This window comes from Odontesthes bonariensis, chromosome 5 (assembly GCF_027942865.1).
Source record: "Odontesthes bonariensis isolate fOdoBon6 chromosome 5, fOdoBon6.hap1, whole genome shotgun sequence".
Classification (NCBI taxonomy): domain Eukaryota; kingdom Metazoa; phylum Chordata; class Actinopteri; order Atheriniformes; family Atherinopsidae; genus Odontesthes; species Odontesthes bonariensis.
Window position 1 is genome coordinate 23,302,991 of NC_134510.1, and position 14,777 is coordinate 23,317,767.

The 14,777-nt window shown below is 41.6% G+C and overlaps 1 protein-coding gene across 1 annotated transcript; it reads right to left on the reverse strand.

Moving 5' to 3' along the window:
• Positions 1 to 338: 338 nt before the first annotated feature.
• On the reverse strand, positions 339 to 9,716 carry LOC142379988 (transcriptional repressor scratch 1-like). Its single transcript, XM_075465422.1, has 2 exons — positions 8,745 to 9,716; positions 339 to 4,713 (listed from the first exon to the last, which is right to left on the reverse strand). The coding sequence occupies exons 1-2, from the start codon at positions 8,857 to 8,859 to the stop codon at positions 3,986 to 3,988; spliced, it is 843 nt and encodes a 280-aa protein (XP_075321537.1). The 5' UTR covers positions 8,860 to 9,716; the 3' UTR covers positions 339 to 3,985.
• Positions 9,717 to 14,777: the final 5,061 nt, after the last annotated feature.

The following is a 14,777-nucleotide window of genomic DNA, read 5'->3' on the forward strand; positions in this document are numbered from 1 at the left end:
TGGGTAGCTTAAAGACTTCTAACAAGCACGCTGTGAATTAATGTTAGCCCAGACCCTGTTCAAACAGACAATGTTGACAAAGCGAAGACAAAGTACGAGCTGTTTATTTAAGAGTGTTATTCTGCTCTGTAAATGAACTAAGCACTCCTCTGACTCGAAAAGTAAACTTACCATATTAGCATTAATTGCCTTAAAAGCTACTTAAACAGAAGGGGCAAACTACATTACTCCCCATTGACTGCAGCCCTATGCTGTGTGTATTCTTTTTGGCTGAAATCTCATCTCATTTTGGCTCATCTCTCAAGACAAAAACACAAAACTGGAATGAATTACCTTGGTTGGTTAAGATTATTCTTTATTATGAAGTGCCACAAAATGCTTTGTGTTCATTGTGCTTACATTGTCTGAATACTGGCTCAAAAAAAAAGGAAAGAAAAAAAAAAACAAAGGAAAGAAAAACACAGGAGATCCCCACTCTGCCACAGAGATCCAAACCTCCCGAGATAAAGTGTGTCAGATATCGCTATACAGCAGTAAAAATGTCTCAATCCAAAGGATTCTTTACAAACCCTCCTGCAATAAATGATTATTTAGGTTAACGTCATAATTCAACTTGGAAGTACAAAAACAGAAGAGAGGTCAAGCTAGTACAAGGTTTTTAATTCTTCTCTACCTGAATTCTAGTTAGTTTCATTGTGCTACTTTCTTTAAGGTGGAAGATGACTACGATGGAAGTGCTTTAAGAGGCCAGACCTGGAGCTTACCCAGACACAGACGCAGGCAAAACAGACTCACGACTTATCCTTCCTGCTTTAGAACCACTGAACAGCCACACAACAACCACAGCCTAATACCCATAAGACATTCAGACTGAGGGGTAAAGATTCAGCTGTATGTTTTAGGACACAAAGATACAATTTGTGAGAAGTAGTCGACAATTAAGGACATAACAGCCAAGAGACATTCTTTGGGGTTTGTTTATCATCTTTACCTCATCACTCTGTACTCACAGCAGTAGAGTTTGGCTTTAAAAATCCTCACTGTTTATTTTTTCATGATGGCTCAGTATCTTTGACTATGACTTTTGTTCTCTTTGCATATGTCTTTTTACCTTGCAAATGATTTCAATATGGTGCAATACATTTGTTTAAGCCCCTAGTTTTTAAGTTTTGCCTACTTTGTACAGGTAACCATTTTGGCTGATCACATATGAAAACGAAAACAGACGCAAGCCCTGACAAGTTGGAGCTCTGTGACTAATCGTTTGATACAGTTCAAGTAATTGCAACTCAAATCTAGGCCATACGTTGGTGACGAAGGGAAGGCCTGCTGTTTGCTGACTCACATCATGACTCTCACAGTCATAACAAAAAAATGTTTCCCTCGTCTTGAATTGTGAGCTTGATTTTTATTTTTGTTTTGGAAAAGAAGAAATCTTGTCGCACACAAATTATCGTGTCATCTCATTGTGAATCAGAGCTCTTCTAATAAGCTGTGGACTTGTTGACTTCTGTACGTCGTTACAGACATGGCACAGGTCCCAAAAATCTATGTTTTACATGTCAATTATGTAGTGAGTCAACATGACTGAAGTGCTGTTGGAGATCATTCAACAACAGTGCTGCAATTATCATAGCTTCCTCTGTAAAAGATTCACATCTGAATTGTAAATCCATTTTTTTTCCATTTGCGAGAGCTTGACAGATTTTGTGATCCCAAACAGCTGATCTGCAGTCACTGTGTGCTTGCATGCACGCATGCCCATGTGCACATATATGATATGAATGTTTCTGTACAAGCGTACAACATGAACAAACTGTTTGGTGTGGCAGACTAACATGGAAAAAAAAAAAAAAAAGCACTGAATACTTTGTGAATATCTGTGTCTGTCCTCAGTCTGTCTCTCGGGAAGCTCCATGAATCTGTAGAAAAGGTTTGTGAGCTGCAGAGAACTGGGTTCAGCAACACTGGTGTTGACCACCGAGATTACGAGATAAATCATCTGCGCGGTCAGAGTTGATTAGAGTTAGCCCGTCTGTAGGAATATAGCTCTTAGAGTTTGCCTATGGTCGGCCCAGTGGAGATGAACGGGGCCTACTGCAGAATAATCAGGACTCGGTCTCATGCGACTACAGTACGAGACGGTAACAGCTGAACTGTAATCAGACCATCCAGGCAAAGTGCATGCTGCTTCTGTGGTTCAAGAATGCACGATTTATGGCAAGGAAGTACTCTGGAGGGGTAGCTGAATAATGCATCGCAGTCAAAGTTGACCTCAGTCCAACTTCAGCAATGCACCAATCTTAGCCTCAGTTTTTTCTAATAAAAGCATACTGAGTTACATGTTACCTGTCATTTTGGGTTTGTGCGAATCTCACTGTAAAATTCAACTCGATCACTAGTTTGACCTAATTGTTTATTCATCGTGTATCGGGACAAAGATAAGGTCGGTGTCTTGGGGCATGATATAAGTGTTATGTTCTTCGACAGCTTGGCACGGGAAATAAGTTTTCAACATGTTTAAGTGCGATGTCAACCTTTCATAACCTTTACTAAACCACCTAATTTTGCAGAATGGAAAGTGTCCAATCAGAGTAAAACGCTGAGAAGCCTAAAAGGGAAGCCTCTTCTGGTTGTTGTTAGCAGGCCTATTTAACGCGAGAGTTAGCTTAGCACAGGTCGGTCAGGATCGCACACTATTGTTATCCTACAATAGGCCTCACACTCAGCAGGCAGCTGATCCCAGCCTCTCTAGCCTACATCCTACATTAGTTCTACTCACTAAGAGGCAGGCAGTGCATAACAAGAGAGGAAAGACAGGACTTTTCTTTTTGTTACTCTAACACTACATTGGCATGTTCCCTGATGTCTGTAATATTAGTATTTTTTCTGTTTATGACTATAGGTGAAGTAAAACATACCTGATTTTTAAACTGCTATACAGTAGTAGGTAATACTTCATAATTTCATCATAAAATACCATGCAGTAGGTGATTATTGCTTTTAAAGAGTCCTATGGAGGCTCCAAGAGAAAAAATATTGCCCTCGGGTTCTATCTATAGGAATTTGGCAAAAATCATAAGCTTTTTATGACGTTGGCATAGGTTTTCATTATTATTATTATTATTATCATTTTTTGCATGCAATAACGTTAATACGAAAAAAAGGTAAACAACATAAAAAGGAAAGAAAATTGTAATAAAAAAAGTGACATATGCTTTGGCCTGTAGTGGTAAAAAGAGCTTGGCAAATATCCTACATACATATACAGAACTTAAAGTGCAAATAAACAGTATCACTTCGTTGTCAAATCAAGTATAAAGATACAATAAATAAAAAAGTAAAACCCTCAAATGAATAAAAAGATAAATAAATACATAATAAATTAATGAATAAATAGTATTTTTACCTCAGTGGTGGAGAGAACATGGTCACTTGGTGCAGCAGAGCATTATTATTATCATTATTATTACTATTATTATTACTATTATTCCCCCAAAAAAATGCAAAATCAGAACGAAAAGATTTTCATTTCACTGCGTTTCAGTGCAGTGAGAAAATTAGTAGCTATAGGTTCACTATTGTCTTTGTCATCATTCTCATCATCATCATCATTGTCCCAAAATATATGCTGTCATACTATATCTAGATGCCAGGAGGAAGCTGTGTTAGTATCATTGTCTCTATCCTGAACAGAGGAAGAGGAGAAGAGGAAGAGTTTTTTCAGGAAGTGCATGCGTCGATCAGTTAAATCCTTAAGTGGGCAAATCTCAAGGAGAAAAATTGTGCTATCTTCATCATATTCATGAACAGGCTCCATGGGGGGGGCAAGGTGAGGGAGGGGTGGAGAGGGGGAGTGAGGAAGGGTGAGGAGGGAAAGCAAGGTCATGTTCTGACCAAAAATATATTGTCTGCAGTTCAGTCTTTAAGGATAATGGTAATTCTTGTCTGCAGTTTTGTCTGTTGTTTGATCTATTTTAAGTTGTCATGCATCTAGGGGGCCGAGGGGAGAGAAGGGGCCTTTGAAGCAGGCAGACTCGTAGTGCTTGTTCAGATAACTCTTGAGCGCGAAGGTCTTGTTGCAGCGTTTGCACTTGAAGTGCTTGAAGGCCGAGTGGGTCTGCATGTGCGCCCGCAGGTTTGAGCGGTCTGCGAAGGCCTTCCCGCAGTGGGCGCACCCGAACGGTTTCTCACCCGTGTGAGAGCGCATGTGACCCTGTAACAGCCATGGTCGACTGAACGCTTTCCCGCACACGTCGCACTTGTGCTTGAGGTCGTGAGTGAGCAGGTGCATGGCCATGGCGGGCATGGACACGTACACCTTCCCACACGTGGGACATTTCTTTGCCAGCTTGCTGTCCAGTGAGCGGTGTGTCTGTTTGTGCCGGCTCAGGTTGGAAGACGTAGCGTAGGTTTTGCCGCACTCGTTGCAGGTGTGCCTCTGGATGGTCCTCGGGCTGCTGAGAGCTTTCCTTCTCGAGCGGCCATCGGTGATGAAGAAGGCATCAACTGTGTAACCTTCACTCACTGCAGCATCTCCATTAATGTAGCCATCTGTGATTTCTGAGCCAGGGCTGTCAGGAGACTCAGAGTCAGGAGCCCCGTAGTCGCTGTGGATACCATCATAGAGGGGATCAGGAGAGGGCACCTTAATGCCACCATCACTCTCACCATCGTACACGACAGGGCTGATGTAGTCACTGATGTAACCAGCTGATGTGGGAAAAAGAAAGCAGTATTAGGTGACAGAAGAGTGTGGTGGAAGTCATACTAAAGTTAAGTTTTAATTTACCTGGCATGAGAACGATAGACCTGCACAAATGGACTAAAAATATCACTGATGCAGCTGTGACGTAACTTGAAAGGTGCTAAAGACCACAGGCTTAAACACAGGGTGAAGAAAAAGATATGCAGAATGCCCAATATCGCTGCCACCACTGAGAGAACCACAGTTCAACCATCCATAGGACATGCATTCATGGCTGCACATGTCTGTCCCACGGAGAGCAGGGAGTGAGAAACACACAAGTAAGCCTGGATTAACATCATTAAACCGCTGTAGGCAGTAAGACACGAGAAACTGAATTTTCTGAAGCTTATCTATCTTAACAGACACTGTAATGACCAGCATTAAGCAATCTCAACTGTTATAATTAAATAAGCACCAAACAACTGTAAAACTGTCAGAAACCTGTTTCATTTCTCCCTTTAAATGATGAGCATTAATCTACAGATGGAAACTGTGGCTAAACATACATTAAGGCTCTGGTGGGCTGGAAATTTTACTCAAGCTCATCTGTGATTATACACTGTTTTTTTTTCTTATAAGAGTCATAATCCTCTATTTAAGAGTTTAAAAATGTTTTAATCTCCAACTCACTCTGAATATCTACGCAAACATTTCAATAACCTTCTACTTTTTAGGAATGAAAGTACACCCAAGACACACTGACAGCTGCAGTCTTTCAGTAACTATCCTGTGGAAATACTGCACGAATTGTATCCAAGTCACCTAACCTGCACATCCATATGTGGCAGGGTGTGAAATCAACTCCCAATCAGTAAACCAGCAGGTACTTTTAACAAGATTTAAACATCTGTTCAAATCTAAATTGGCTTTTTATAAGAAGGAACATCTGTCTCTCATCCTGTGCACCTGTGGCCAAAAAAGGTGTGCAGTGTTAGTCCAGATATAATTCAGCAATATGTTTCTGCTCAGCTCGAAAGACCTGCAGTTAAAACATTTCCCCTGTGAAAGATAGATGCACACAGGCTGACCCTGAACTTGAAAAAGCTGATTTAGTGTGAGAAAAGGAGCATCAGCACCATGGACAGATCCAGTGCAGTGCAGGTCGATGGCACAGTGACAGCAGACCTGCTGTACAGGCTCAGTCAGTGCTGTGCAGTGTTGTTTTTCTTCCTTCCTTTGGCCACTTGCTGCATTCATTTAAATACAATTGCCAAACTTGTTACTGTATTGAGCCACAAACTGGCTGGATAATGCTATCACTCGCTCTTGATACAAGCTAATTTGAAAAACAGCGTGAGTCCAGGATGTCCAAAAAAAGGCAAGAGCAAAACATTGTATAAAGTAATGTAGATACAGCATCCATGTTACTAAGTTTCATCCGCACAGTTAGAACGTGTTTTATGAGTGTGGTACTCCAAGAGTGTCAGTATGCACACGGTGTTTGTTTTGTTTTATAGAGTCAACTAACCATGCAACACGTTGCCAGAATACCTGACAAGTGAATACACACTGGATGAGGTGAGTGGCTTTACTGCATTTGGTTTGGTGATGTGAATAAACTTAACTGATGAGTTTACAGTTCGAAGTGAACTGCTCCTGAGCACAGGGATTTGTGAGTATAATCTGTGACTCATAATATTGCCCTTATAAATCTGTGCCTTATACAAAATCCATACGTCCTCCAAAACTATCCAGAAATAACCTTTCAACCTTTGATAAAATTTCTAAAATAAAGACTAGAACCATTTGTGATCAAAAGTAGAATTTTCAGTCATTGGGTATGCTATGGTGGTCTGGAGAACTATATGTGGAGGAGGGTGGGGGTATTTAAGGATTTTCTCTTTCTTGTTTAAGTATTTCTTGTTATAATTCATTCCGTCTCTTTAAGGAGTAGGTGAAGACACATAAGCAACAAGCTTCTTGTGGCACACACATCTGTCTAGGCATGATAACACCCATTCATATCTACCACACCGTCCCATGTGAATACACAGTCCCGTCACACACACGGAACAGGGTTGGGAAATAAATTATTCTCAAAGCCAGTTCGTTCATGCAGAGAGCTGTCCCTAACGTGGTGTGCAGGTGTAGGTTGAGCCTGTGCTGTGCTATGTGTAGAAGCCGCATTAAGCTGTTAACATCAGGGATGGAGACAAAAGGTGGCCGGGACGGGCTGCGCTGCACGGTGCTGCTGAGGCGGCAGATCGCGTGTCAGACCTGGCAGCGCTTGTTAACCTCGACTTTATAAACACATTACTGACAGATTTTTTTTCTTTCTTTTTTTCTTTATCTTACGTGCAGAGAATCACAGGGATGGATTTTTTTCTGTTGCAACCTGTCAATGACACCCAGGCGGAAGCAAAGCAGTGGTTTACATGGCAGATGTGACGCACACTGCTACGGGTTGTGTTTTGCACAAAATAATCAGTTGCTGTCCGAATAATAACAAGGGGTCACCTCTATCAAGTCATAACTCATACATAATAATGAAAAAGATATATTCAGCAGCTGAGCATTCAGTCCAACACAACTGATACTCTATGCAAAGTCTGTCACTTCTATTCAACAGTTTATTGGTTGCCATAAAGCGAGAAAAGTCCTGTCAAATCCTATGTTGTGACAATGTAACGTTAAGGTATACTTTGCAGGGGTACAAAGAATAAGATGTCCATTTAAGCAATTCTGCGGAAACGTGGCAACACTGCAAAAATGGGTCAGGAACACCTGGACAGGGTGCATAAAGAAAAAGCATGCTGTGTGTTGGTAATCAGCCTGTGATAGGGTTGATGCAATCACTTGTGGATTTAATGTTTTGGGGGGCTTTCACAGCAAAGAATAATCAATCGATGGTTGTGATGCACATTTGATAGTGAATTAACGTGTCAGAGGCATGTCATTAAGCTTTGAACCCATTCCACCAATAACTGACTTAACCAGTAAACCTCCAGGATACCAAGGTGGTGGTGCTCGTGCATTTCAAACCTCTGAGAGGCTGATCTGAGCTCTGATATCTGCAAAAAGCCACATTACAAAAAAAAGAAAAAGATTGCCTTTAAAAGAGCAAGTGAAAACAAGCAAAACGTTAAAAAAAAAAATTAAAAAAAACACCAGCCCAACCTTTATCTCTTATTGCCTTACTCATTATGTTCCCCAAAAGGGAAGGTCCCAGCTGAGTATGAGCCAGAATCAATGAAACATGTGGGGCGCGCTTGATTTGGTTGATTTCACAAGTGACCTTTCCGCTTCGGTGGCACCAACATGCTTGGATCAAACCTGCTTCAGCTAAAGCTCTCCCAGAGAACAAAGTCTTAGATTATGTTGTGGGGCAGCCCCCGCAGTGAACAGGGTATATTGGTTGTTAGTGTTTTATTGTCTCATTGTCTGCTTCACTGATCTCTTTCGGTCCTCTGGGGTGTATGTTACTCTTAAAGTATACGCTTCTTCACTTTGCCTTACTTTGATATCTTTCAGTGCTCTGATTAGAGCCTGAATGCTTTGAAGCTTCGAGAAAATCACCATGTGATACCACTAAGAGTCTGATGTCTTTCTGTAATAATTGATTACTTAGCCTGCCCGACTAGACGCCCACACCATCCTGCAGGTAGCAACACTGCAGAAAGTTTCCAATGCTAAGACTGCCAGAAAGTCTGATCACTTCTAAAAAAAAAAATATTAGAAATGACAGATATTATTGTTACACTTAATAAAATGGAAACTATGAAAAGGTGGCCTTTGTATATTTTCAATACTGACAGCGTGAGCCCATGTATGAATTTAGCTTTTGCTAAGAGTCTGCTCGTAGGTGTCACGTCCTGGTATCCATACAACAGAAAAGGAATCCCTTTAGAGCACAACAGGTAAATACACCCCGTAGTCCCATACATATAGTCTTATTTCCGAAACAAGCTCCCTCTCCCGACAGCCTCCTGCTCTTTGAGATCGATTTGTTTCTGTGACACCTGTTAGTCTTCGCTGTGTAGGCAGTCTGACCTACCTTTGTCATGCAGCCGCAGGCTGATGTCTCTCCTGTGCCTGTAGGCGTTCTCTAGATCCGCCCCGGTAGAGAAATCATCCAGTTTAACCTTTTTCACCAGGAAAGACCTTGGCATGGTGATGAGGCACCGACACACACTCTCACAAACACAACGACACACACACTCTCAAACGCAGCGACACACACTCGCAGTCGCAGCCGATCACCGACAGCCTGGCCAGCGTGGTGATCCGTCCGTTATCACACCTACCGACCAGGCGAGAGGGGGTTGGGGGGTGAGGGGGAGTTAGGGGGGGACCGGAGGAAGATTGTCTTCAGATTCTGGAGGAAGCGCGAGCTTTGAGTTGATCCAGTGAAAGAGTTGAGCGTCTCTTATTTGTTCTTGCTCTTCTGCTTGAGTCTCTGTGCCTGTCCTCTGCCTGCCCGGTTTAGTCCTCGTGCAGAGAGAGGGAAGGAAATGCAACTTCAGCACCGGACAGCTCCCTCTGGGGGGAGGGGGGGTGCCTCGTGCTCTTTGCACTCGCAGGCAGGCGGAAAGCCAGGAGACAGAGGGCTGTCAGCAGTCAGAAAATTTAACAAAAAAAAAAAGAAAAGAAAAGAAATAAAACAAAACAAGAGGTGGTGGAAGACACCCCGCAGCGCGTTCAGGCCTCTTTAAAGAAGAGGAGATGGAGGGGGGAGAGAAGAAGTAGGGGGGGATGCTAAGAAAATAAGAGGTAGAAAAATGGTAGGATGATTTTGAAAGCTTTTTTTTTTTTTTTTTTTTTTTTTTTTTTTTTAATAAAAAATGCCGGACACCCTGTCCTGCCACAGAAAGAGTCCTTAGTTCCCGTTAATGACGACTACTCAGGTCGGTAGACAATCACAAAAAGACTCCGCGCGGACGGTTGGATCAACAGCATCCCCTCTTTCTCTCCTTGTATCCCTCTCTCTTCTCTCTTCCCCTCGTCTCTCTCTTTCCGCAGCTTCCGCGAGCTGTTCCCGTGAGTGTGCCGTCTCGCGATCAGCTGTTGGCATTTATACGGCGCAGTATGCGCGCGCGAGAGAGAGTGGGGATGGAAGGATGGATAGACACACGGGTGGAGGGAGTGCTTAATTTAATCTATCCCGCATCCCCGGGGAGCGGCGACTGGCCCGGATGATTTATTGAAGCTGTTATCACCCCCTCTTTCTCTTACTTTCTCTGTCTTTCATTGTCGTTCTCCCTCCTTTCCCTTTTTCTCTTCATTGCGCGTGTGCGTGTGTGTGTGTTTCTCTGTGTGTGAGGCGAGACGCCATGTTTCGGAGAGATAAGAATGGAAATTATTGTTATGTACTTCTTTCAAGCACTCATCGATTTGATTCAGCGTAAATTTTGTCCCATTGTTCATTATTTTTAGGAATCCATGTAATCGGCTTCCTTTTGCGTCTCTTCCCCTCTTGCCAAGCATATTCCTTTTTTCTGCAATCTCGTGGATTGAAGAGGGGAGTATTAACTAGGGTGCCGAGAACCTAGTTACTATCATTAATGTAGTCCTGAAGGGGAAAGGGTGTAGGCCAAATGGAGTGTTTTACAGTGAGTTGCGGGATTAATATGAAGGTTGAGTGAGGGTCTTACTGGGTTCACTGAAGTTTTGCTGCAAGATGTCAGTGTTATGTTACAAAAACGATAATTTGATACTATAGTGAGTCAACTTTACTCAAACTAATTTCCTTTCTGTGCTCTGACATCCATTCTGTGCTCAAGGTGAAAAAAACGTGCCTGACATCTGGTTAAATTGTGTAGAATACATCTTCCGACCTACAACTGAACGCTGATAAGTTGTAAATTGTTCAGACCAGAGCCACCAAACTGAGTTTGGGGTCTATTCAAGAAAAACGAGCAGTACCTCTGTGGTGGGCAGGTATACTGGTGGACACGCTGGCTTGAGTTTGTGAAAGAAGCCAATGGTTGTTTGTGTGAATGAAGTCTCAAACAGTTGTTAAGTTACGGATTGAAACTTTAATACAGATGACTCAAAATCTATGAAGTATGAAGACTGGTCAAATTTTCTGTTACGTTGAATAAAAGCGAGTAAAAAATAACCTGACTTCCCAATGGTGGAAAGTTTTTAGTAACACTTTATTCAAGATTACTTTTTTTTTTAAATCACCATTTATTAATGATTCAAAATAACATTAAAAGAAAAAGAAAGGGCCAAAACCAAATCTGTGGTCATTCCTATAGTTCAAATTCTATTTGGCAAATATCTCCGCTTGTTAGCACCTATTTGTGACCACTTACTTGTGGCCATGGCTCAGCTGGTAGAGTGCTTGTCCTTCAAATGAAGGTCGGCAGTTTGGTCCCCAGTGCATCTGTGTGTCGAAGTGTCCTTGGGCAAGACACTGAACCTCACATCACCCCTAATATGTTCACCTAAGTGTGACTGTAGAGAGAAGAAAGCTCTGCATACTGTATGATAGTAAAAAAACACCATATGAGAGTTTGTGTGAATAGATATGAGAAACACAGGTAAAAGTGAGTTGTAGAACATAGGCAAGGTAACAAAAAACAAAAAACAAAAAACAAACAAAAAAAAAAGGGCACTATATGCTTGTGGAGCATTTACTATCTAAGACCCTTTCAGTTCTAGCCCCCCCCCCATTCCTCCTGTAAAAAGAAAAAGGCCCATTTGGCCCATCCTATATGCACTGCTTTGTTCAGCTCAGAAGGATGTAAGGGCCATAGTAAAACCTTCAGCTTGAGCCTGTTAAAGTAATGTGATGTGGACTTTAATGTGTGTTTTGGATCATTACCTCTTTGGAGAGTGTGTATCTTTTCATCCTCACATTTTTTACAATTGTTTTGGTTCCAGAATTTGATGGCATCTAAATGATTCAACTCTTCCATCTTTCAGTGAAATGTGTCATGCCACAAACTGCAACACATGCCCGAAGCATGATACATCCACCCATATGCTAAACAGTCAAAACAAACATTTTATTCTATGGATTCTGCACCAATTTCTCTTCAAATATGCAAATTGTGGCCAAAACTTTTATTCTCCTTTCACCAGTCTGTAGAATTTGTTTCCAAAATGCACCAGGCTTATTTTGATGTTCCGAGGCTGAATTGGATGCAGGAAAGATTTTCATCATACTGTTCTTTTGCAGGTATTGCTTCCCAGCACAATGGAGCACAGCTACTCCAGAGTGCAAAGAAATTCTTTGCAGACTAACAAGGGTTTTGAATGGGCCTTTAAAGCAGTCCTACAAGCCATTTCCCAAAGGTTTTCTTGGTCTTGAGACCAATTTGACCTCCACCATTCCAGTTAGCTGGCATTTTCAAATTACATAATGATCTTTAAAAAAAAAAACGGCAAAATAAAAACTCTTTTACATCTCGTTTTAGTGTTCACCTGCTTTATTTGCATCACTTATTTAAATTTTCAGAGTGCAAGGCAGCTTTTTAAAGAAGCAGAGAGCTGCCTATTTTTGGGACAAGGTCTGGAGAGTATTTGTAAAACTCTACATTTTGCTAAATGTGTCCTTTCTTTTTGATGATTTTCTTCCAGCTATTATCCTAACAAGCTGAGTAAGCTCCGAGACCTTGGTGAAAGTTTGCTCGAATCCCTTGGGTCACCCAGACATTTGCTTAATGCTCCTTTTCCATTTTTCCTCAAATTGTTGCTTAAATTTTGATTCCTTGAGCCGAGAATTGTATCACAAACGACTTAAATTTGTTCCTCTAAATCTGGCGTCTCAAGGCAAACATTTACACTTCTTTTAAGAAATGAACACTTTGACACTTTCTTGTGAAATACAAACATTTTGCTGCTTTCTGTTTTCTAAAATATATATTTGCCATCTATATCAGTGACTAAATCACTTTCTGTCATGTAGTGTTTTCATTTTCATCTTTTTGTGTTCTTATGCTTGACCACTCTTTTTTTTTTTTTCAGAAAGACTTTTTTTCAAGTTTTTAAGTCCTGTTGCTCTCGTGTGAGACTTTGTTTAATCTGCAGCCTTGCTGGCGAAGTAAATTAGCTCATAATCTCCGTCAGTCAGACAGATGGAGAAGGACAGTAGAGATGTCAAGTTAAAGAGGCAGAATGAGGATGATTTGCAGAGGAATGAGGGCAATGTTCATGAGTTTGTTTTCATAGCTGACAGTGATGATGAGAAAGGTGGTAATGATGAAGCTGAGCTAAGTGAGGCATTTGAGTCATGCAAGCCTGATGCATGGATATCTGGGGGCCAGAGGAGTCATATGTCCAGAAATAAGTCTGCTGAAGATCAGCGAGCTTCACTGTGACTAACATGTTACACTGTGTGTGTGTGTGTGTGTGTGTGTGTGTGTGCGTGTGTGTGTGTATGCGTGTGTGTGTGTTTATTTCCTATTGATTGCAGGCCACTTGATGAGTGCAATATGTGTAAGTTCAATGTTTGTGATGATACATCATGACTGTGAAAGCATTCTTGGCTGTGTGTGTGTGAGCGTGTGTGTATTGCTACCAGTCCATCTGTTGTTCTTAATCAGGGGGAGAGCAGATGAGTTCCGTCACCTGGAGACTGGCTCAGGGAGGTCCAATTAAACACACACCTGCACATGCGCACAAAACTGGCTCAACACACAATACACAACCGCCTCTACAACAACTGCCAGTCGACTGAAATAACCTCCACCATTAACAACATATTTTATCATCATTAGAGGCCGTGTGGGTACACATTCAGCACCTAACAGACACACGTGAACAGAAACCACGTACACTGTACATAAAGACTGGTCTCTGTACACACAGAATTCACATACTCATAAATGTTTATATGACACGTTCCAAAGCAGCCACGCACAACATATTTTACACACGCAAATATTTCACAAATTGCCATCATTTCGAATATTGACATTTTCCAAATGACTTTAAATGCATATTCAAAGCTGCCAAATGACAGCAAGTCTCTCAAAGGTTCTGAATCAGACTGGGGATGTGAGAGTAATGTCTAAAGATAAAAGTGACAGTATTTCACTGTAGCACACATGAGTGTGAATTGCAGCCAAAAGTGGAAAGCGCTGAGTGTTCTGTCATTGGTGTCATCCTCACACTTCCCTAACAGCACCACACTATATTTTGGGGAGGCTTTTTTTTTTTTTTTTTAAATTACCATTTAGCCAGAGAGCCTTTTTTATAAAATGTTCTATCTGGTGTGGAGAAGGTTGCAGGATTGCGTCTCTCTGTGTCTCTGTGTGATGGATGCAGCCAATCTGAACCATAGATAGATAGATACGCTCCAGCTTTCCAGGTTGATGGTTTAGCTATACATTACCACCATCACGTTGCCTTGAAGGCATGTCAGCACAAGAGCATGTTACAATGTCACTTTTTGTTTGAGTTTAAGCCATGGAGCTTGTTAGTTCGGATTACAAAATTATCATATTTAGGGCCAAAATATATTCTTTCTACTACTCCACTTTCACGTTAATGGATGCTCGTTTTGATATATCATTGATATAACTTGCATGTGAGAGAAGGGTGGCAGAAGCAAGTTTATCCTTCTGGTCTGATGTGTGTCAGGCCTGAGGTCAGCTGTGATAGATGTCCTGTTTGGTTTAATTGATGCAGTGCAACGTCGTGGGCCGACACCTGTGTTGTACACCAAACATGGAGTCGCTGCCCAGCTGGTCTGTGTACATTTGTGTGAGTGTGCTGGTAGGAGGATGTGGGTGTGTGCATGGTGGATATGACAGCCAGGCAGCTGCTGCAGGTTCTCCTGTCTTCTAGCTCAGTATGAATACATGAACACGCTTATTGGTCCACTGGAGTAACACACAACCCCCTCAGAGTTATTACTCATTATTACACTTACTTCTGACCCTATCCAACACACAGCACCTATAAAGTCGTACTTAATGAAGCATCTTAATTGTTATAAAGTTTTAAAGGTGTGATGCGGAGGCTGAGGTCCCAATTTATGTCTGATATTGAGAGGTTATGAATTAGGAGTGTTTTCACTACAAGGACGCATTAAGAGTGTGTTTCCGGTGTAGATTAGGTGTAAAAATTAATGTGA